Below are 24,134 nucleotides of genomic sequence, written 5' to 3' on the forward strand. Positions count from 1 at the left end.
AAAGTAACCAGAGTCACAACAACAGAGAGCAAGTAACACTCTCCAAAAAACATTTCCTGAAGGGCCAGGTCCTGGACAGTGTATGACCTCTCTTTAATATAGTAGTGCTCACAGGTGCAGGGCACATAACAAGCTTTTAAAACACGGAAGAGACAGAAAACTAGGCAAAATGATGAAACAGAAGAATTCACAAAAGAAATTCCAGGAAAGGTAAGAGCTAAAGAAGTGATCAAAAGAGTTGTAAACAATATAATGGAACAAGAATTTAGAATAATAGTTGTAAGATTAATCGCTGGGTGTGAAAAAAGCATAGAGGACAGCAGAGAATATACTGCCCAAGAGATCAAGGAACTAAAAATTAGTAATGATGCATTAAAAAATGCTGTAGATGAGGTGCAAAATAAAATAGAGGCAGTCATAGCGAGGATTGAAGAGGCAGAGGGGAGAATGGGTGAAATATAAGATAAAATTATGGAAAAAGAGGAAGCTGAGAAAATGATTTAAAAAATTCTGGATCACGAGGGGAGAATTAGAGAACTAAATGATTCCATGAAACGGAACAATATCCATATCATAGTAGTTCCAGAAGAAGGAGAAAGAAAGGGGCCGAAGGTATACTTGAACAAATCATAGCTAAGAACCTCCCCAGTCTGGGGAAGGCACAGAGAACTCCCTTCAGAGGTAACCTGAATTGGTCTTCTGAATGACATATCATAGTGAAACTGGAAAAATACAAGGATAAAGAGAGAATTCTGAAAGCAGCTAGGGATACACGGGCCTCAACATACAAGGATAGACACATACAGGTAGTAGCAGCTCTATCTACTGAAACGTGGCAGACCAGAAAGGAGTGGCAGGAAATTTTCAATGTAATGAACAGGAAAAATATGCAGCCAAGAATCCTTTATCCAGCAAGCTTGTCATTCAGAATAGAAGGAGAGATAAAGATTTTCCCAAATAAAAACTGAAAGAATTCATCACCAATAAACCAGCCCTATAAGAGATCCTAAGGGGGATTCTGTGAGTGAAATGTTGCAAAGACCACAAAGGACAAGAGACATCACTACAAGTATGAAACCTACAGATAACCTACACAAGGACTGTAAACCCGTATCTTTCAATAATAACACTGCATGTAAATGGACTAAACAGTCCAATCAAAAGACATAAGGTATCAGAATAGATTAAAAAAACAAGACCCATCTATTTGCTGTCTACTAGAGACCCATTTAAGACCCAAGGACACCTTCAGATTAAAAGTGAGGAGATGGAGAACCATCTATCATGCTACTAGAAGTCAAAAGAAAGCTGGAGTAGCCATACTTAGACAAACTAGATTTTAAACTAAAGGCTGTAACAAGAGATGAAGAAGGGCATTATGTAATAATTATGGGGTCTATCCATCAAGAAGAGCTAACAATTATAAATGTCTATGCACCGGATTTGGAAACACCCAAATATATGAAACAATTGATCACAAACATAAACAATCTTATTGGTAAGAATGTGGTAACTGCAGGGGACTTCAATACTCCACTTACAACAATGGACAGTTCATCTAGGCAGATAATCAATAAAGAAACAATGGCCCTGAACAATACACTGGACCAGATGGACTTGACATATATTTAGAAATTTTCATCCTAAAGGAGCAGAATATACATTCTTCTCAAGTGCACATCGAACATTCTCCAAGACAGATCACATTTGAATCACAAAACAGCCCTCAATAAATATAAAAGAACTGAGATCATATCATGCACACTTTCAGATCACAATGCTATGAAACCTGAAATCAACCATAGGAAAAAGTTTGGAAAACCTCCAAATGCATGGAGGTTAAAGAATATCCTACTAAGGAATGAAAGGGTCAACCAGGCAATTAAAGAAGAAATTTAAAAATACGTGGAAACAAATGAAAATGAAAACACAACAATCCAAACCCTTTGGGATGCAGCAAAGGCAGTCCTAAGAGGAAAACACATTGCAATCCAGGCCTATTTCGAGAAACAAGAAATATCCCAAATACAAAATCTAACAGCACACCTAAGGAACTAGAAGCAGAACAGCAAAGACACTCCAAACTCAGCAGAAGAAGAGAAATAATAAAGATCAGAGGAGAAACAAATATAGAATCCAAAAAAAAAAAAACCCCAAAATAAAACAAAACAAAACAGAACAGATCAATGAAACTAAGAGTTTTTTTGTTTTTTTTTTTGAAAAAATAAAATTGATAAACCTCTAGACAGGCTTCTCAAAAAAAAAAAAAAAAAAGAGGACCCAAATAGAAAAAATCATGAATGAAAGTATATTTATTATAACCAATCCCTCAGAAATACAAGAAATTATCAGAGAATACTATGAAATATTACATGCCAACAAACTGGACAACCTGGAAGAAATGGACAAATTCCTACATACTCATACACTACCAAAACTAAAATGGGAAGAAATAGAAAATTGGAACAGACCCATAACTAGTAATGAAATTGAATCAGTTATCAAAAATCTCCCAGCAAAGAAGAGTCCTGGGCCAGATGGCTTCCCATGGGGAATTCTACCACATTTAAAGCAGAGTTAATACCTATCCATCTCAAGGAATTCCAAAAAATAGAAACGGAAGGAAAACTTCTGGACCTATTCTACGAAGCCAGTATTACCTTGATTCCCAAACCAGACAGAGACACGACAAAAAAGGAGAATTAGAGGCCAATATCCCTGATGAACACAGATGCAAAAATTCTCAACAAGATACTAGCAAATAGAATTCAACAACATATAAAAAGGATTATTCACCACTATGAAGTGGGATTCATTCCTGGGATGCAGGGCTGGTTCAATATTCACAAATCAGTGTGATACATCACATTCATAAAAGAAAGGATAAGAACCATATGATCATGTCAATGGATGCAGAAAAACCATTTTGACAAAACACAGCATCCTTTCTTAATAAAAACCTTCAAGAAAGTTGGGATAGAAGGAACACACTTAAACATCATAAAAGCCATTTATGAAAAGCCCACAGCTAATATCATCCTCAATGGTGAAAAACTAAGAGCTTTCCCCCAGAGATCAGGAACACGACAGGGATGTCCACTCTCACCGCTGTTGTTTAACATAGTGTTGTAAGTCCTAGCATCAGCAATCGGACAACAAAATGAAATAAAAGGGATCAAAACTGGCAAAGAAGTCAAACTTTTACTTTTCACAGATGACATGATACTCTACATGGAAAACCCGAAAGACTCCACCAAAAGACTGCTAGAACTGATACAGGAATTCAACAAAGTCACAGGGTACAAAATCAACATATGGAAATTGGCTGCATTTTTATACACCAATAAGAAGCAACAGAAAGAGAAATCAAGAAACTGATCCCATTTACAATTGCACTAAGAACCATAAAATACCTAGGAATAAACCTAACCAAAGATGTAAAAGATCTGTATGTTGAAAACTATAGAAAGCTTATGAAGGAAACTGAATAAGACACAAAGAAATGGAAAAACATTCCATGCTCACGGACTGAAAGAATAAATATTGTTAAAAGGTCAATAATACCCAAAGCAATTCACACATTCAATGCAATCCCAATAAAAATTGCACTGGTATTCTTCTCAAAGCTAGAACAAACAATCCTAAAATTTGTATGGAACCAAAAAAGACCCCGAATAGCCAAAGTAAACCTGAAGACAACCAAAGCAGGAGGCATCATAATCCCAGACTTTAGCCTCTACTATGAAGCTGTAATCATCAAGACAGTATGGTATTGGCACAAAAAAAAGATACAGAGACCAATGGAATAGAATACAGAACCCAGATTGGACCCACAGAAGTATGGCCAACTAATCTTTGACAAAGCAGCCAAGAGGATCCAATGGAAAAAAGACGGTCTCTTTAGCACATAGTGCTGGGAGAACTGGAAAGCAACATGCAGAAGAATGAAACTAGACTACCTGCTTACACCATACACAAAAATAAACTCAAAATGGATCAAAGACCTAAATATGTGACAGGAAATCATCAAAACCCTGGAGGAGAAGGCAGCTAACAACCTCTCTGACCTCAGTCACAGCAGTTTCTTACTCAAGACATCTCCAAAGGCAAGGGAATTAAAAGCAAAAATGAACTATTGGGACCTCATCAAGATAAAAAGCTTCTGCACTGCAAAGAAAACAACAAAACTAAAAGGCAGTTGGCAGAATGGGAAAAGATATTTGCAAATGACATATTGGATAAAGGGCTAGTATCCAAAATCTATAAAGAAGTCACCAAACTCCACACCTGAAAAACAAATAATCCAGTGAAGAAGTGGGCAGAAGACATGAATAGACACTTTTCCAAAGAAGACATCCAGAAGGCCAACAGACACATGAAACGATGCTCAATGTCACTCATCACCAGGAAAATACAAATCAAAGCCACACTGAGATACCACCTCACACTGGTCAGAGTGGCTAAAATCAACAAATCAGGAAACTACAGATGCTGCTGAGGATGTGAAGAAATGGGAACCCTCTTACACTGTTGGCAGGAATGCAAACTGGTGCAGCCACTCTGGAAAACAGTGTGGAGGTTCCTCAAAAAAAATAAAAATAGCACTACCCTATGACCCAGCAATAGCACTGCTAAGAATTTACCCAAGGGATACAGGAGTGCTGATGTATCAGGGCACATGTACCCCAATGTTTATAGAAGCACTTTCAACAATAGCCAAATTATGGAAAGAACCCAAATGTCCATCAACTGATGAATGGATAAAGAAGATGTGGTTTATATACACAATGGAATACTACTTAGCAATGACAAGGAATGAAATCATGCCATTTGCAGCAACATGGATGGAACTGGAAGTATTATGCTAAGTGAAATAAGTCAGAGAAAGACAGATACCATATGTTTTCATTCAAATGTGGATCTTGAGAAACTCAACAGAAGACCATGGGGAAGGGAAGGGGAAAAAAATCGTTACAAAGAGAGAGGGAGGGAGGCAAACCATAAGAAACTCTTAATTACAGAGAATAAACTGAGGGTTGATGGGGGGTGGGGAGAGGGGAAAGTAGGTGATGGGCATTGAGGAGGGCACTTGTTGGGATGAGCACTGGGTGTTGTATGTAAGCCAATTTGACAATAAATTATATTTCAAAAAAAACATGAAAAAACAATTAGACATGAAGAACTCAGTAACTAAAATTAAAAATACACTACAGGGAATAAATAACAGCTAGAGAAAATAGAATGGGTCAGTGATCTACAGGAAAGCATGATGGAAAGCCATCAAGATGGAACAGGAGTGAAATGGATAATAAAAACTGAAAATAGATTAAAGGAACTCAGGACACTATCAAGCATAATAACATTTGCATTATAAGGATCCCAGAAGGAGAAGTGAGACACAGGAAGCAAAAAGAGGAAGTAATAGCTGAAAACTTTCTGAATCTGGGGAAGGAAAAAGACAATCAGATCCAGGAGGCAGAGAGAGCCCGTAACAAAAGCAAACCAAAGATATCCATACCAAGACATGCAGTAATTAAAATGGCAAAAAGTAATGATACAGAGAGAATTTAAAAAGCAGCAAGAGAAAAGAAAAGTTATACACAAGGAACTTCATAAGGCTAACAGAGGGTTTTTCAGCAGAAACCCTTTAGACCAGAAGGGAGTGGCTTGATACATTAAAAGTGCTGTTAAGAGAAAACCTGCAACAAGGATACTCTATCCAGCAAGGCTATCATTCAGAATAAAAGGAGAGATAGAGACTTTCCCAACCTAAGTGAAAGAAATTTATCACCACTAAACATAATAACAAACATAAAGGAAGTAATCAATAGTAATATAATAATACGATAATAGTAGAGGTCTTTAACACCCCACCTCCATTATCCAAACAGAAAATCAACAAGAAAACAGTGGCTCTGAATGACACATTAGAACAGATATATCTTTTGGATCTATTCAGAACATTCAATCCTGTAACAGGGAATACACATTCTTTTCAAATGCACACGGAGAGTTCTCCAAAAGAGATATGTTAGCCCACAAGACTCAACAAATTAAAAAAGACTGAAGTCATATTATGAATCTTTTCCAACCTTAATGCAAAGTAGAAATCAACCACAAGAAAAAACCTAAAAAGAACACAAATGCATGGAAACTACATAAGAGGCTACTATACTGTGAATGGGTCAGCCAAGAAATCAAAGAAATCAAAAAATACATGGAGATCAATTAAAATGAAAATACAACGGTCCAAAATGTTTTTGGATGCTGTAAAAGGTATTCTAAGAGAGAAGTTTATAGAAATACAGGCCTACCTCAAGAAACAAGAAAAAAATCTCAAACAACCTAATCTTAAACCCAGAGGAGCTAGAAAAAAAAACAAACAAAACCCCAAACTGGTAGCAGGAAGGAAATAATAAAGTTTAGAGCATAAACAAACAAAAGAGAAATTAAAAAAAAAAAAATGGAACAGATGAAACCGAGACCTGGTTCATTAACAGAATCAACAAAATTGATAAACCTTTAGCCACACTCATCCAGAGAGACAAAAAGAGAACTCAAAATCAGAATTGAAAGGGAAATACCAACATCACAGAAATACAAAAGATTTTAAGAGATTACTTAAAACTGTATGCCAACAAATTAGACAACCTAGAAGAAATAGGTAACCTCCTAGAAACATATAACTGCCCAAAACTCAACAAAGAAGTAGAAAATTTGAACAGATTGATTACCAGCAATGAAACTGAATGAATAATCTAAAAAATTCCCAACAAATGAAAGTCCAGGACCAAATGGCTTCACAGGTGAATTCTATCAAACATTTAAAGAAGACAAAAATGCAAAATCCCTCAACAAAATATTAGCAAAGTGAATACATCAATACTTTTAAAAAATTTATTCACCATGATCAAAAGATTCAGTATTTACAAGTCAGTGTGATAACCCCATCAAAAAGAGGAAGGATAAAAATGCTATCATTTCAAATAATGCAGAAAAGGCATTTAACAAAGTGCTACATCCATGCATGAGGAAAAACCCGAACAAAGTAGGTCAGAGGGAACATACCTTAACATAACAAAGGCCATATAAGAAAAACCCACAGCTAACATCATACTTAATGGTGAAAAACCAAGAACTTTCCCACTAAGATCAGGAACAAGACAAAGATGTCTGCTATCACTACTTTGTTCTGGAAGTGCTAGCCATAGCAATCAGACAATGAAAAGAAATAAAACACATCCAAATTGGTAAGGAAGAGGCAAAAATTTCACCATTTGTACATGATACTATATACAGAAAACCTGAAACACTCCACCAAAAACCTACTAGAACTGATAAATGAATTCAGTAAGGTCACAGTATACAAAATCAATATATAGAATGTTTTGTTTCCATACACTAATAATGAAGTAACATAAAGACATTAAGAAAACAATCCCACTTATGATTGCACCATAAATAATGAGTAAACTAGGAATAAACTTAACCAAGGAGATGAAATACCTGTACTCTGAAGACTATAAAACATTGATGAAAGGGGAGCCTGGGTGGTTCAATTGGTTAAGTGTCCAACTTTGGCTCAGGTCATAATCTCACAGTTTGTGAGTTTGAGCCCTGCATTGGGCTCTGTGCTGACAGCTCAGAGCCTGGACCTTGCTTCGGATTCTGTCTCCCTCTCTCTCTGCCCCACTCCTGCTTGCACTTTGTTTCTATCAAAAATAAACATTAAAAAAAAAATTTTTTTTTTTTTTTTGGGGGCGCCTGGGTGGCGCAGTCGGTTAAGCGTCCGACTTCAGCCAGGTCACGATCTCGCGGTCCGTGAGTTCGAGCCCCGCGTCGGGCTCTGGGCTGATGGCTCGGAGCCTGGAGCCTGTTTCCGATTCTGTGTCCCCCTCTCTCTCTGCCCCTCCCCCGTTCAAGCTCTGTCTCTCTGTGTCCTAAAAATAAATAAATGTTGAAAAAAAAAATTAAAAAAAAAATTTTTTTTTAATAAAAACATTGATGAAAGAAATTGAAGCCAACACAAGTGGAAAGACATTCCACGCTCACAGACTGAAAGAATCAATATTGTTAAAATGTCCATAGTATCCAAAGCAATCTATAAATTTAATGCAATCCCTATCAAAATCCCAACAGAATTTTTTTACAGAACTATAACAAACAATTCTAAAATTTCTATGGAATCACAAATGACCCCAAACAGCCAAAGCAATCTTGAAAAAGAAAAACACAACTGGAGGTACCACAATCCTAGATTTCAAGTTATACTACAAAACTACAGTAATCAAAACAGTATGGTAGTGGCACAAAAAAACACACACCCGTAAGATCAAAGGAACAGAATAGATACCCTAGAAACAAACCCATGATAATATGGTCAATTAATCTTAAATAAAGGAGGCAAAAATATACAATAGGGGAAAAAAACAGTCTCTTCAACAAATGGTGTTGGGAAAACCAGACAACTACATGTGAAACAATGAAATTGGTCCACTTTCTTAAACCATACACACAAACTCAAAATGGATTAAGGACCAAAATGTGAGACTTGAAACCATAAAAATCCTAGAGAAGTGCACAGGGAGTCATTTTTGTAGCATCAACCCTAGCAACATTTTTCTCAATATGTCTCCCAAGGCAAGGCAAACAAAAGCAAAAATAAACTACTGAGACTACATCAAACTCAAAAGCTTCTGCATTCTATATTGTTTATTTCTGCTCTGATCTTTATTATTTCTCTTCTTCTGCTGGGTTTAGGCTGCCTTTGCTGTTCTGCTTCTATTTCCTTTAGGTGTGCTGTTAGATTTAGTATTTGGGATTTTTCTTGTTTCTTGAGATAGGCCTGGATTGCAATGTATTTTCCTCTCAGGACTGCCTTCGCTGCATCCCAAAGCGTTTGGATTGTTGTATTTTCATTTTCATTTGTTTCCATATATTTTTTAATTTCTTCTCTAATTGCCTGGTTGACCCACTCATTCTTTAGTAGGGTATTCTTTAACCTCCATGCTTTTGGAGGTTTTCCAGACTTTTTCCTCTGGTTGATTTCAAGCTTCATAGCATTGTGGTCTTAAAGTATGCATGGTATGATCTCAATTCTTGTATAATTATGAAGGGCTGTTTTGTGACCCAGTATGCGATCTATCTTGGAGAATGTTCCATGTGCACTCGAGAGGAAAGTATAGTCTGTTGCTTTGGGATGCAGAGTTCTAAATATATCTGTCAAGTCCATCTGCTCCAATGTATCATTCAGGGCCCTTGTTTCTTTATTGACCGCGTGTCTAGATGATCTATCCATTGTTGTAAGTGGGGTGTTAAAGTCCCCTGCAATGACCACATTCTTATCAATAAGGTTGCTTATGTTTGTAATTGTTTTATATATTTGGAGGCTCCCGTATTCGGCATATAGACATTTATAATTGTTAGCTCTTCCTGATGGATAGACCCTGTAATTATTACATAATGACCTTCTTCATCTCTTGTTACAGCCTTTAATTTAAAGTCTAGTTTGTCTGATATAAGTATGGCTACTCCAGCTCTCTTTTGACTTCCAGTAGCATGATAAATAGTTTTCCATCCCCTCACTCTCAATCTGAAGGTGTCCTCAGGTCTAAAATGAGTCTCCTGTAGATAGCAAACAGATGGGTCTTGTTTTTTTTATCCATTCCGATACCCTATGTCTTTTGGTTGGTGCATTTAGTCCATTTACATTCAGTGTTATTATAGAGAGAGATGAGTTTAGAGTCATTGTGATGTCTGTAGGTTTTGTACTTGTGGTTATGTCTCTGGTACTTTGTCTCACAGGATCCCCCTTAGGATCTCTTGTAGGGGTGGTTTAGTGGTGAAGAATTCCTTTAGTTTTTGTTTGTTTGGGAAGACCTTTATCTCTCCTTCTATTCTAAATGACATTTGCTGGACAAAGGATTCTCCCCTGCATATTTTTTCTGTTCATCACAATGAAGATTTCCTGCCATTCCTTTCTGGCCTGCCAAGAAGTTTCAGTAGAGAGATCTGTCAGGAGTCTTATTGGTCTCCCCTTACATGTTAGAGCATGTTTATCCCTAGCTGCTTTCAGAATTTTCTCTTTATCCTTGCATTTTGCCAGTTTCATTATGATATGTCATGCAGAAGATCGATTCAAGTTACGTCTGAAGGGAGTTCTCTGTGCCTCTTGGATTTCAGTGCCTTTTTCCTCCCCCAGATCAGGGAAGTTCTCAGCTATTATTTCTTCAAGTACACCGTCAGCACCTTTCCCCCTGTCTTCCTCCTCTGGAATACCAATTATGCGTAGATTATTTCTCTTTAGTGCATCACTTAGTTCTCTAATTTTCCCTTCATACTACTGGATTTTTTTACCTCTCTTTTTCTCAGCTTCCTCTTTCCATAATTTTATCTTCTAGTTCACCTATTCTCTCCTCTGCCTCTTCAATCTGAGCTGTGGTTGTCTCCATTTTATTTTGCAGCTCACTTATAGCATTTTTTAGCTCCTCCTGTCTGTTCCTTAGTCCCTTGATCTCTGTAGCAATAGATTCTCTGCTGTCCTCTCTAAAAAACTGTAGAGCAGATCAATGAAACCAGAGTTGGTTTTTTGAAAAAATAAACAGAATTGATAAACCTCTAGCCAGGCTTCTCAAAAAGAAAAGAAAGATGACCCAAATAGATAAAATCATGAATGAAAATGGAATTATTACAACCAACCCCTCAGAGATACAAGCAATTATTAGGGAATACTATGAAAAATTATATGCTAACAAACTGGACAACCTGGAAGAAATGGACAAATTCCTAAACACCCACACGCTTCCAAAACTCAACCAGGAGGAAATAGAAAGCTTGAACAGACCCATAACCAACGAAGAAATTGAATCAGTCATCAAAAATCTCCCAACAAATAAGAGTCCAGGACCAGATGGCTTCCCAGGGGAGTTCTACCAGACGTTTAAAGCAGAGATAATACCTATCCTTCTCAAGCTATTCCAAAAAATAGAAAGGGAAGGAAAACTTCCAGACTCATTCTATGAAGCCAGTATTACTTTGATTCCTAAACCAGACAGAGACCCAGTAAAAAAAAAAGAGAACTACAGGCCAATATCCCTGATGAATATGGATGCAAAAATTCTCAATAAGATACTAGCAAATCGAATTCAACAGCATATAAAAAGAATTATTCACCATGATCAAGTGGGATTCATTCCTGGGATGCAGGGCTGGTTCAACATTCGCAAATCAATCAACGTGATACATCACATTAATAAAAGAAAAGATAAGAACCATATGATCCTGTCAATCGATGCAGAAAAGGCCTTTGACAAAATTCAGCAACTTTCTTAACAAAAACCCTCAAGAAAGTCGGGATAGAAGGAACATACTTAAAGATCATAAAAGCCATTTATGAAAAGCCCACAGCTAACATCATCCTCAATGGGGAAAAACTGAGAGCTTTTTCCCTGAGATCAGGAACACGACAGGGATGTCCACTCTCACCGCTGTTGTTTAACATAGTGTTGCAAGTTCTAGCATCAGCAGTCAGACAACAAAAGGAAATCAAAGGCATCAAAATTGGCAAAGATGAAGTCAAGCTTTCACTTTTTGCAGATGACATGGTATTATACATGGAAAACCCGACAGACTCCACCAAAAGTCTGCTAGAACTGATACATGAATTCAGCAAAGTTGCAGGATACAAAATCAATGTACAGAAATCAGTTGCATTCTTATACACTAACAATGAAGCAACAGAAAGACAAATAAAGAAACTGATCCCATTCACAATTGCACCAAGAAGCATAAAATACCTAGGAATAAATCTAACCAAAGATGTAAAAGATCTGTATGCTCAAAACTATAGAAAGCTTATGAAAGAAATTGAAGAAGTTATAAAGAAATGGAAAAACATTCCGTGCTCATGGGTTGGAAAAATAAATATTGTCAAAATGTCAATACTACCCAAAGCTATCTACACATTCAATGCAATCCCAATCAAAATTGCACCAGCATTCTTCTTGAAACTAGAACAAGCAATCTTAAAATTCATATGGAACCACAAAAGGCCCCGAATAGCCAAAGTAAAAGAAGACCAAAGCAGAAGGCATCACAATCCCAGACTTTAGCCTCTACTACAAAGCTGTCATCATCAAGACAGCATGATATTGGCACAAAAACAGACAAACAGACCAAGGGAATAGAATAGAAACCCCAGAACTAGACCCACAAATGTATGACCAACTAATCTTTGACAAAGCAGGAAAGAATATCCAATGGAAAAAAGACAGTCTCTTTAACAAATGGTGCTGGGAGAAATGGACAGCAACATGCAGAAGAATGAAACTAGACCACTTTCTTACACCATTCACAAAAATAAACTCAAAATGGATAAAGGACCTGAATGTGAGACAGGAAACCATCAAAACCCTAGAGGAGAAAGCAGGAAAAGACCTCTCTGACCTCAGCCATAGCAATTTCTTACTTGACACATCCCCAAAGGCAAGGGAATTAAAAGCAAAAATGAACTATTGGGACCTCATGAAGATAAAAAGCTTCTGCACAGCAAAGGAAAGAATCAACAAAACTAAAAGGCAACCAACGGAATCGGAAAATATTTGCAAATGACATATCAGACAAAGGGCTAGTATCCAAAATCGATAAAGAGCTCACACCCGAAAAACAAATAATACAGTAAAGAAATGGGCAGAAAACATGAATAGACACTTCTCTAAAGAAGACATCCGGATGGCCAACAGGCACATGAAAAGATGCTCAACGTCGCTCCTCATCAGGGAAATACAAATCAAAACCACACTCAGATATCACCTCACGCCAGTCAGAGTGGCCAAAATGAACAAATCAGGAGACTATAGATGCTGGAGAGGATGTAGAGAAATGGGAACCCTTTTGCACTGTTGGTGGGAATGCAAATTGGTGCAGCCACTCTGGAAAACAGTGTGGAGGTTCCTCAAAAATTTAAAAATAGACCTACCCTATGACCCAGCAATAGCACTGCTAAGAATTTACCCAAGGGATACAGGAGTACTGATGCATAGGGGCACTTGTACCCCAATGTTTATAGCAGCACTCTCAACAATAGTCAAATTATGGAAAGAGCTTAAGTGTCCATCAACTGATGAATGGATAAAGAAATTGTGGTTTATATACACAATGAATACTATGTGGCAATGAGAAAGAATGAAATATGGCCCTTTGTACAACATAGATGGAATTGGAGAGTGTTATGCTAAGTGAAATAAGCCATACAGAGAAAGACAGATACCATATGTGTTCACTCTTATGTGGATCCTGAGAAAGTTAACAGAAACCCATGGGGGAGGGGAAGGAAAAAAAAAAAAAAAAAAGGAGGTTAGAGTGGGAGAGAGCCAAAGCATAATAGACTCTTAAAAACTGAGAATAAACTGAGGGCTGATGGGGGGTGGGAGGGAGGGGTGGGTGGGTGATGGGTATTGAAGAGGGCATCTTTTGGGATGAACACTGGGTGTTGTATGGAAACCAATTTGACAATAAATTTCATACATTAAAAAAAAAAAAAGCTTCTGCAGAGCAAGGGAAACAATCAACAAAACAAAAGACAATCTATGGAATGGGAAAAGTTATTTGGTAATGGCATACCAGATGAAGGGTTCATATCCAAAATACATAAAGAATTTATATAACTTTACATAAAAAAGACAAATAATCCAATTAAAAAATGGGAAGAAGGTATGAAGAGACATTTTTCCAAAGAAGATACAGAGATGGCCAACAGACACATAAAAATATGCTCAACATCACTCATCATCAAGGAAATGCAAATCAAACCAACAGTAGCATATCACTTCACACTTGTCATCCCAACGGCCATAATAAAAAATATAGGAAACAAGTGTTGGGAAGGTTGTGGAAGAAAAGGAACCCTCACACACCTTTGTTGGAAATCAAACTGGTGCAGCCACTGTGGAAAACAGTATGGAAGTTGCTTAAAAATTTAAAAACAGAATTACCACATGATTTAGTATTTCTACCAATGGGTGTTTACCCAAAGAATACAAAAACAGTAATGTGAAAAGATATATGCACTCATGTGTTTACTGCATCATGACTGATGACAGCCAAATTACGCAAGTAGTCTGAGTGTTCACCAATAGGTGAACTGTTAAAGAAGTGGTATATGTACTCAATGGAGTATTATTCAGCCATGAAAAAGAATGAAATCTTGCCACTTGCAACAACATGGACAGATCTAGAGAGGATAATGGTAAGTGAAATAAGTTAGAGAGAGACAAATACCATATGATTTCACTCATATGCAGAATTTGAGAAACAAATGAACAGAGAGGAAAAGATTCAGACCAAAAAACAGACTCAACTACTCAGAACTGACGGTTACCACAGGGGAGGTAGATGAAGGGGACGGGTGAAATAGATAAAGGGAATTAAGAGTGAACTTATCAGGATGAGTATTTAGTAATATGTAGACCTCTCAAATCACTATGGTAAATCTGAAACTAATACTGCTTACTATTTAGTTTTCACTAGAAAGTAGTTTCTAAGCATTAAGAATTCTAACAAATGTCATTAAGACTACTGGAAATAATGAAGGAAGCACCCTGTGCGCAAGGAAAATAAGATATGTGTTTTTGTTAAGAAAATTCTGAGAAATGGGAATACATTTTTGTTGAGGGAAAAGAAAGGAATTTGACCTAAAATGAGACTGGTTTAGAAAGGGAAAACTGGAGAAAATATGAATGTTAAAAAAAAAAAAAGTTGTAGAAAGTCTGTGAAAAAGGAATCTTTGCTGAAGAATGTGTGGTCAGGACAAAGACTGGAGTTAATGAGTTTTAAAAATATACTGGTTCATGATTGGAGTTTGGTTTTTCTCTCTGTTGAAATGAGGATTATCCTGGAATATTGGTCTGTTTTTGACAGAAAAAAGTACAAGGTTTTTCCTTTATCTGCCCTGAAAATACAAAGTTTGCTATCAGGTCTTTACTTAATAAATTTAAATCTCATCAATACTAAAAGAGCTAAGTTTTGCTAACAACTATGTAACCTTCTGTATATGTCTTTAGAATCTCTTATTGCCACCTAGGTTAAATAAGTTTTAAGTTTTTAATGATTTGTGTTTCTTCTTAAGAGTGTGCTTTAAAAAAATATTTTTAATCATTTATTCATTTTTGAGAGAGAGAGAGAGAGAGAGAGAGAGAGAGAGAGAGAATGAGAGGGGGAGGGGCAGAGAGAGAGGGAGACACAGAATCCAAAGCAGGCTCCAGGCTCTGAGCTGTGAACAGAGCCCAACACAGGGCTAGACCTCATGAACCGTGAGACCGTGACCTGAGCCAAAGTTGGACGCTTAACCAACTGAGCCACCCGGCACCCCTGTTTGTTTATTTTTGAGAGAGAGACAGAGCATGGGCAAGGGAGGGGTAGAGAGAGAGGGAGACACGGAATCCAAAGCACGCTCCAGGCTCTTAGCTGTCAGCACAGAGCCTGATGCAGGGCTTGAACTCAGGAACCTGACGGAGATCATAACCTGAGCCAAAGTCAGACACTTAACCAACTGAGCCACCCAGGCGCACCATTCAGCATGTGCTTTAAAACTTTGATATTTTTAACAAATTTCCCAAAATTCAAATTCTAAATTAAGTCTTTTTAACTAATCAGGCTTATTTATTATGGTATGTTAAACTACATGGGAAGCATTGTCAGAAACCTTTTAAGGTTCTACTGCATAAATGAACGCCATGAAATCCCAAAATCCCAATAATCGTTACTTGTAATTCTAAGTATTGAAGTTTTGTCTATCCCAGAAGTAACCAAATTTCCTTATCAACTATAATGTTCATTACACTATAATGAACTCTCATCACATCTTTAACCATGCTCATTTTTGAGTCCTTTGTTATTTACAGTTACCGTTCTGATTTGTACTCCTACAAATGTGTTTCATCTTCAAGGACATTCATAGAGAGGACTCTCGACAAACACAGGTTTGTGATACCCTTAAGATAATAAAACTAAGCCAAATAAGAATTTCTGGGAACGGGACAACCATACTCAAACTGAACAAGAATTAATAACATGACTAAAGGAATCAAGGAAGATTATTACAGTTTTTATGACTCGTTTGAAACATCACTGATTATCTGATGTTTGCTCTTCGGGATTTTAAAAAACATTTTATCTTTTCCCCCCTACCTGATCCCTCCTGAATTCACAAACTCTTGGTGAGTATTCTTACCCTCATGGCACTTAAGTTATTTGCATAAATTCAGTAAGAATTTATTGTAACAGGTCACCATTAGAGAAATTGATTCTATTACCATGGCTTTGACTAGAATGTCACATTTGAGAAAGACATGCATAGACTCAGATATGACCAGAAAGCTAAGGAACTAGGGTTGACTTTATGGTGCCAAGGAAGCCCCCTAGAATAACTGGCCTGGCTGGTACCATGCTTACAAGGTTCCTGGAGCCTTACGAGGTTAAGTAAGGAAGGTCACTTCCTGGCAGGCTCAGGAACCTCAGGATATTTGGGGGACCCTGAAAAGCGAGGGAGTATTTCATTTCTTTAGTTATTACAAGCGAGTCTGATGGCAAGTATTTGGTTTGGCTCTTTGCCTTGAAAGGCTTTGAAAAGCCCGATCTGAAATTCCTTATGAAAAAAAAGTTCCAGCAAAGCAGATCTGAGAGAACATGTAAGGCCAGTTACTATTCTTGCTGTACTTACAAAAATATTTGGGCCAAATTTGTGAAAAATGGACTTGTTTTACAAACATATTAGTCTTATTTTGGCTATTGTTGATGGAAATGAGGGTGATTTTGGAGAGAAAAAACTATGTTTCAGTAACATACCTCTATGGGTGTAAGATTCTAGTTGTAATTGTCCTTGCATGTTTCTTGTTTACCATACTAGCTGGATCCTGACTTCTAATGATTTCCTTGATTATTTGGATAATTTTCTGCCTGACTACTTACACACTATAGGCCTGACTGAAAGCCATGAGACAACTGTTTAACTGAACTGACCTGATTTACTTCATTATGAAATGTGTAATAAGAAGCGAAGACTACACATTAGAGTTCCAAAAAAAATGGCTCTATGAAGGATAGAGGGCTCAACGTAATACCAGGGGCTACCTGTAACTGGATGAAAGACAGTTTCACTCCTTGAATCCTGATCTATGCCCCTTTTCAGCAGGAAGTAGCTGGAGTCGTCCCTGTCACTCAAGAGTGAGGAATGATGAAAAGTCAGGTTGCTATGGAGACCAAACAGCTACTGTGTTGTTGCTAAATGAAGATTTGCCATGTCTACTCACTTTGAAACATCTGTCCTACTGCCCCAGCCTGGCACTGCTGATGTCCCTCTGTCCCTGTTGCCTCAGGAAGCATCTCCCTCTTGTGAGCCATAACTTAAGGTCAAATTCACAATCACTTTGAGGCTGGGTCTTTGGAGAGGATCTCTTCTGCTGATACCTTCACTTGATGACTCACCTCTTTACCAAGTCACTGGGGAACTACTAAATGTTTTCTTTTATAGGTATATTAACCTCATGTGGCCATTTATATTACTGCTGTGACATAGGTATGCAAGCCAACTAACTCTCAACATCTTGCTCTTGGGCCATGATGGAAGAATGTCACGTAAAGGCTGCACGGGCCATAAACATGTTGCGGGTAAAGCATACCAATGCTGACAATACTGATTCCATGTTGCACCCTCCATCCTGTTCACGTCCAGGCCATCACCTCCCTCAGGGCTACATGTCCCGGGCCCCCTGGAGGCTAGGTATGCCCTGACCAGAATATGGGAAGGCTTGTTGTGATCTTCCCTAAAGTTGTTTAGATAACTAGTAGAGGTAATGTACTTTCCTCCCCCATCATTTGGAGTACATGTGGTGCCACAGGGTCTGTTAAGTGTTAAACCCTGTGACCTCACCACAGTGCCCTCTGCACATCCCTTCACACCCTATAAAATCTGTGGACTGAGGTCTAGACTTTGTGAAGAACAGCTGTGCAGCTACTTGGATCATCACCTGCCCAACCCCCCGGGTCAGTAAGTTACCCTGAATAAAACTCTGTGTAAACTGTATGGAGTCACCTGCTTCGTTTTCTAATCTCAAAGTGCCTTCTCAGTTTAGGGGATACTTTATTGTGCATCCTCCACCTTCCAACACTCTCTTTTCCTTGTTTCTTACAAAAAGAGAAGCAAGTCCTCCTGATTCTATAGGATGGCCCCGAAATCTGTAAATCTAACTATACATAAGTGGTTGACTGACATTACAATTGTTGGTATGTTCCATGTTCTGTCCCTACTTAGAAATACACAGTTAATGTGTGCTGCTTTATCAGCACTGAGTAAGCCAGAGTCTTAACCACAGCCCACAAGTAATGGTGGGGGTGGGGGAGGAGGGTGTAGAGTGCGCAGTCTTGATCTGCTCAGAGTGCAACCTGCTCCACATAGTCACACTGTATCGCTTGGTTACAAAAATTATCGTTCAACTGGTTCCTTGTATCTCTGGTATAAGGGCTCTGACAGGAGACACTTCAGGTGGCTTCCCCCTAGCCTGTCAAGTGGAGGCACTGATTGGTTACAGTAAGTGGTAAAATACATCAAACAGTTGCCTCTTCCCAGATTTTATGACCATATTTATATCCTTAAGTCTCTCAAACCCATACTCTCTTATCATTTTTCTCTTGGACAACTGTAACAGTCTCTTAGTTGGTCTCCATGTCTACAGTCTCACCTTCCTTAAGCCATCAGCTAATGCTACCAAGTGTGGTTTCTTGAACTGTGTGTCTGATTATGTCCCGGAGATCACAGATTCGTACTACTCTCTCCGGACTGCACCAAGTTTCAGAGTTGGAGGGCACACTGAAAGGATGAAGTGCTAAGTCTGCTTAAGCAAACAGAAAAAGGTTAAAAAACAAAAACCTAGTAGACAGGAGGAAAAAAGCAAAATGGTCATCCTGAGTTGTCCCCCAAGCTGTCTTTGCCCTCCTCTCTCCAAGTGCACACAATGTCCTTCCCCTAAAATAAACCTTACTCCAATTATATAGTACTTATAAATCTCTGACCGAACCAGTCTATTTTATATCTACTATCCATTTGTTTATGCCACACCTTTTCCCTTGAATACTACCATCACAAAGAACCTTTCTCCTATTAAGTTGTTCTCCAAAAAGGTCCTAATATCAAATTCACTACTCTTTCAGTATAACTTACTTTGTTTCTGGCAAATTTTAACACTTCATTGGATTTACCTGGCTTACATTTGTATCTTTACTAGAGATTACAGTTTCTTCAAACAGGGATCTTGGTTTTTTGTTTTTGTTTTTTTTTAATCCCAAGTCCCTTACGTACAAAATAGGCACAAAAGTGGGTGTAGGTGTTTGGAGTAAGCTGTACATTCTAGACCTGCTTGATTCCTTAACCTGTTCAGGATCCCTTGAGAAAGTGAACACTTTGGGTACTTTGCCCAAGAAAACTGAAAGGAAATTTCCCAGAGGGGAGGAGGGAGGGTCATGAAATTCCTTAAGAGCAACAAGGAATCCCTAGGGATTCCACTCACCCTAGTTTTACAACCCTTGCTTTCGAGACCAAGTAGTCTTTAGTAGTATTAACGTACATATGCCCCCTCCCTCTGACCCTCCACTCTCGCAACTCCAAGAGTCTCCAAGTTTCTATTGAATATATTAACTTAAATGCACCACAGTTTTTTTTCACTCCAATTAAGACTTAATAAACTGCTCTTAAAAACAAAACAGAAATATTGCTTCTCTCATCCGTGATCAGGCCCACGAGAAGAGAACCCAAGGAAAATACGAGGGCCAAAATAAAAACCAGAAACTTCGTCACAGTTTACAAACAAAAGACTGTACTAATATGTACAATTTTCTACAGAATGAGAGACAATACGTTGAAGTAATGCATTCGAAACTCCCACTGTCAAATGGGAAAACACAGAACTGGCTTACCGGGTCTCCAGACCCCTGATCTATTCTTACCCATACACGCCAGTTCTAAAACAAGCTTCCCCACCGGCTCCGCCCGCACAATTCACGTCACCTTCACGCTTCCCTTCTTGTCCATGAAACGGTAAGAACAGATCCCGACTAGGGACACACTGGAAATTTCGGCTAGTTGGAAACTCCATAACGTCTCGAGTATAAGCTCCAGGTGGCCGGCGCGTTCTCTCCCGTTCACCCCTTTTCTGCGACGCCATCAGCACGTCCACCAGCAACCCCCCCCCTCCCCGCGCCTAAAAGAAAGGGGGGCAAGCTACGTTATGGCGTTATCCGCTCCGCGGAGGAAAAGACGGAGAGACTGATACCTCTCGGAGTAGCGCAGGAGTTCCGCATCGAGCTGTTCTCGGATACCGGTGCGTTTCCTGTTAAGGTAGCGCGGCGAAAGCGCGATGTGTCTTCGGTGCGGCCCCGCCACCAGGCAGGAGTAGCGGCTATTCACCAGCGCACACGCGGCAGCGTAGGTTGGCAGCTCTAGGCAGGGCAGGACGCCGGCCGGTCCCGCCACTGGTCCCTCAGAGGCCGCCTTCGGCGGCGGAGCCTCTGAACAACCCGCAGCCATGCGGCCTGTCAGGTTTCCCGCGGCGCGCGCCGCTGACGCAGGCAAAACCGCCTATCTCCGGACGCCGGGTTTCTCCGTCATCCGCCAGCTGGCACGCCCCTAGGAAATTTCTCTCCTTCAGATGCATTACGCACTTCTGACCAGCAGAGGGCAACCGCTCTTTCGACTGGGTAGCTAGGAGCCTGAGCGAATTGGAACGTGCTCCAAGGCAGGGCTGGCAAACCTACGTTTTCGCGAACGTCCTGGGTAGAGTTAGTACGTAGGTATAACAGGGATTCACGCTTTGATAATTTCCCGTAGTAACGTGGTTTGGTAAATTTTACAAGCGTGGACAGTACAGTAATAAATTTTAGTATATTTAGGGAGTATATTTTCTGCAGGAAACTCAATCCTAAAAAGCAGCCCAGATGCCTCAAATACAATACATCTGAAAATAAAACCATCATCTCTCTCATCCCGCTTCTCTCTTCATTCTGTAATAACTAACTCAGGAAATCTTACCACCATTTTCCAAATGGCTCAGTCCAACTGTCAACCTTGGAGCCTCTCTTGTACCCTCAAATATCAAATCAGCCCCAAGGCTTGTGGGGTCCAAAGTGGAAACGTCAGTCTATTGGGATACTTCTCTCCGCTCTCGCTTCCAAAACTACAGAAGTGCCTGTGGATGGTCAAGAGGACACTCAGAGCACCTTCTCCGAAACGAAAATGTAACCATGACTTGTCCCCATGCATGCCCCATTTTTCTAAGGATAATACAGATTCCTTAATATGGCTCTCAAGTTACTTACAAGACCATATTAGGATCTGCTGTCAGCCCAGGAGTTAGATTTATCACACTTCCCATTTTACATTATCTGCTAGTCACCACCCATATTCATTCACTTTTAGCTTGCTCCCTCTCTTTTTCTCGGTTTCTGCTACCTGGTGGGAATACAGTAGTTTCTCTCATATGGGAAAACTCTAGCTTAGATTCTGCATTCTGTTCCTCTGCAGTTTACTACCACCCTACCTCTCCCTGCCCCCCACATAAGGATTAGTTAGGTCCCCCATCTTTGTAAATTACTACCTTCAAGCACTTGTTTTTATGTTAATTTTATGTCAGTTGCCTGTTGGCCTTCCTTCAAAGACTCCAAGCTCACTAAGGCACGAACCATGATAACTGTCTTCTTCACCACTGCAACTCCCCTATGACTCAAAATAGCCAAAGCATAGGAAATAAATATGGGGTAGTTTTATAGCCCTTTGCATGCTCGTAAGACATTTGCTTGTTTGATTTTGAAAATTGTTTTCTAGGGGCGCCTGTGTGGCTCAGTCCATTGAGCGTCCGACTTCAGCTCAGGCCATGATCTCGAGGCTCATGGGTTCGAGCCCCGCATCGCGCTCTGTGCTGACAGCTCAGAGCCTGGAGCCTGCTTCTGATTCTGCGTCTCCCTCTCTCTCTGCCCCAACCCACTCGCATTCTGTCTCTGTCTCTCTCAAAAATAAATAAATATTTAAAAAAATAAAAAAAATTGTTTTCTAGTTTTTAGTTTTTTTTTTTTTAAGCCCTATCTTGATTGTTGGTTGCTATCCACAATCTGCATGATTTGAAAGAGGGAGAAGGTGATCTAGCCTACACAAAAATGTTCACCATTATGGAGTTACTTTAGCAAATCCACCTGTTTCACCTACCATGCAGGGAGGAAGGAAACAAGTACAATGAGATTCCCCCCACCTATCTCCCATCTCACACAAATCCACAAACTTCGTTTGATCAAGGGCCTATAGACAGACTGTACCTTTGTCTTTGGTCTAAAATTTGATCAAAGTGACATGGGAAGTCAGGCATTGGTGTTCCCTGTTTCATGAAAAGCCCTGTCAAGTCAAAGTCATCAAACATGTGCTAAGAAAACCCCTTTTCTATAAGGAGAAGAGAGAAGGTTAGATGTGACTTTGACTCTATGTCCACTGACCCCAAAGAAAAAGAGAAAAATGTCCCTGCAACTATCTTTTTTACCATTGACCTCTTCTTCTCTAACACGCGCACACACTCTATATTATGTTAGTTTCTATTCCTCAAAATCAGTGAATCCCTGGAGCAATATAAATGTGCAATAATTGGTAGTTTACTGAAATAAATTACAGTGTAATTTGTGGCATATGCTCTGATTTTTATAGAAAATATGCACATTTATATGATTAGAAAAGAATCTGGATGTATAAATTCTGTGTTAGTTATCTGGAGGGTGAATTGCTTTTTAAAATTGTGTGAATTTTCACATATTATTGTAATGAGTGTGCATTGTTTTATATCTTTAAAAAGTAGAAAATCAAGAAAGGGTTCCCATTGTTGGCGATTTTGGTTGTTACAAGATATACTCAATTTTTAAACAGTTTAATATAATGCAACGCAAGGAGCCTTGGGTGATAAAGTTATACTGAGTCTGAGTCCTGGCTCTGCCGCTTACTAGATGTGTGGCATTGGGCAAGTTTTTTTTGTTTTGTTTGTTTTTTTTAATAAAAAATCTGAAATTGTTAGAGTAGACTTTACTGAAGAAATGGAATTAGTAAGTTTGAACTATGTGTAAAGGTTTACATAAGGTAGTTTCATATAAAGGGCAATTCAGATAAAAATGCCTTTGCATCAGTTGGCTTTTGCTGCATAACAAACCATCCTCAAATTGGGTGGCTTTAATAACAATCACTAATTCACTTCAACATTCTGTGAGTACAAATTTGGGCTGGGCTCAGCTGGACTCACTCAAGCGTCTGTAGTCAGCGGTGGGTGGTCCATGTGTCTCATCCTCCAACAGGCTAGAGTAGCCTTGTTTGCCTGGCAGCTGTGTTCTTTTTGGAGCAAGAGAGAGTGAAGGAGTGCACCAGAGAAAATATGGCCTCTTGCACAATGCAGTCCAATGCATGAAATACTTATGATCTCAAGTACTTTGTCCTTTGCCTAAGAAAGGATCCAGGGCAACTTCTATCATACACGAGGTGTGCACGGGAAGTCCCTAAAAGTGCCCCTGCTTGTCATACAGTAATAACAGTCCTGACAAGAAGAGTTTCATCTCCCTTATGCATTAATTTTATGAAATTATTAGCATGAATGATGATTTCATCAACATCACCATGATCATCATCACCACAGCTAAACTTTATGATAAAACTGCCAGGCACTGTGGTAAGTGCCTTAAACTAATCACCAACACAGGATCTTTATGCACTTATTACCATTATTAACTATTTTTACAGATGAGGAGACTACAATCTAGGGAAGATTTTAAAATGTTGGCCCCATGAAGGTTGCAATCCTGTCTGTATTGTTAAAAGCTGAAGGCCTACTGCCTAGCACATATTTCTTGAGTGAGCAAATGAATGAGTTTTCCAAGGATACACAGCTGTTAATCAAGGAAGCTAATCCAGGCATGACTCATTCCAGGCAAAGCTCACCCTTTGAATCCTAAAAATCCTCACTTTTCCTACACACAGGGCCAAAGATGATAAAGGAAGAAATCTTAAGAGTCAAGAAAATGGTGGCTGATTTTAGTTAGCCTCTGCCTAAAAACAAACGGTAAAGTGG

The 24,134-nt window shown here is 39.0% G+C and overlaps 1 protein-coding gene and 1 long non-coding RNA gene across 3 annotated transcripts in view; one reads left to right on the plus strand and one right to left on the minus strand.

The window, feature by feature from the left end:
- LOC109497479 overlaps positions 1-18,079 on the plus strand; it is a 101,455-nt gene extending 83,376 nt beyond the window's left edge. The window contains exons 3-4 of one of the 2 annotated variants that reach the window (XR_006594261.1): positions 15,900-15,977; positions 16,904-18,079. This is a non-coding gene — a long non-coding RNA (uncharacterized LOC109497479). The remainder of the gene's footprint in view (positions 1-15,899; positions 15,978-16,903) is intronic. The other variant, XR_006594260.1, reaches the window with a different exon arrangement.
- Positions 1-20,619, minus strand: part of POLR1F (RNA polymerase I subunit F) — a 31,932-nt gene extending 11,313 nt beyond the window's left edge. The window contains exon 1 of the mRNA XM_003982831.5: positions 20,322-20,619. Coding sequence (XP_003982880.1) covers positions 20,322-20,575 — 254 coding nt within the window. The 5' untranslated portion in view covers positions 20,576-20,619. The remainder of the gene's footprint in view (positions 1-20,321) is intronic.
- Between the last annotated feature and the right edge of the window lie 3,515 nt (positions 20,620-24,134).

Source organism: Felis catus, chromosome A2 (assembly GCF_018350175.1).
Source record: "Felis catus isolate Fca126 chromosome A2, F.catus_Fca126_mat1.0, whole genome shotgun sequence".
Classification (NCBI taxonomy): domain Eukaryota; kingdom Metazoa; phylum Chordata; class Mammalia; order Carnivora; family Felidae; genus Felis; species Felis catus.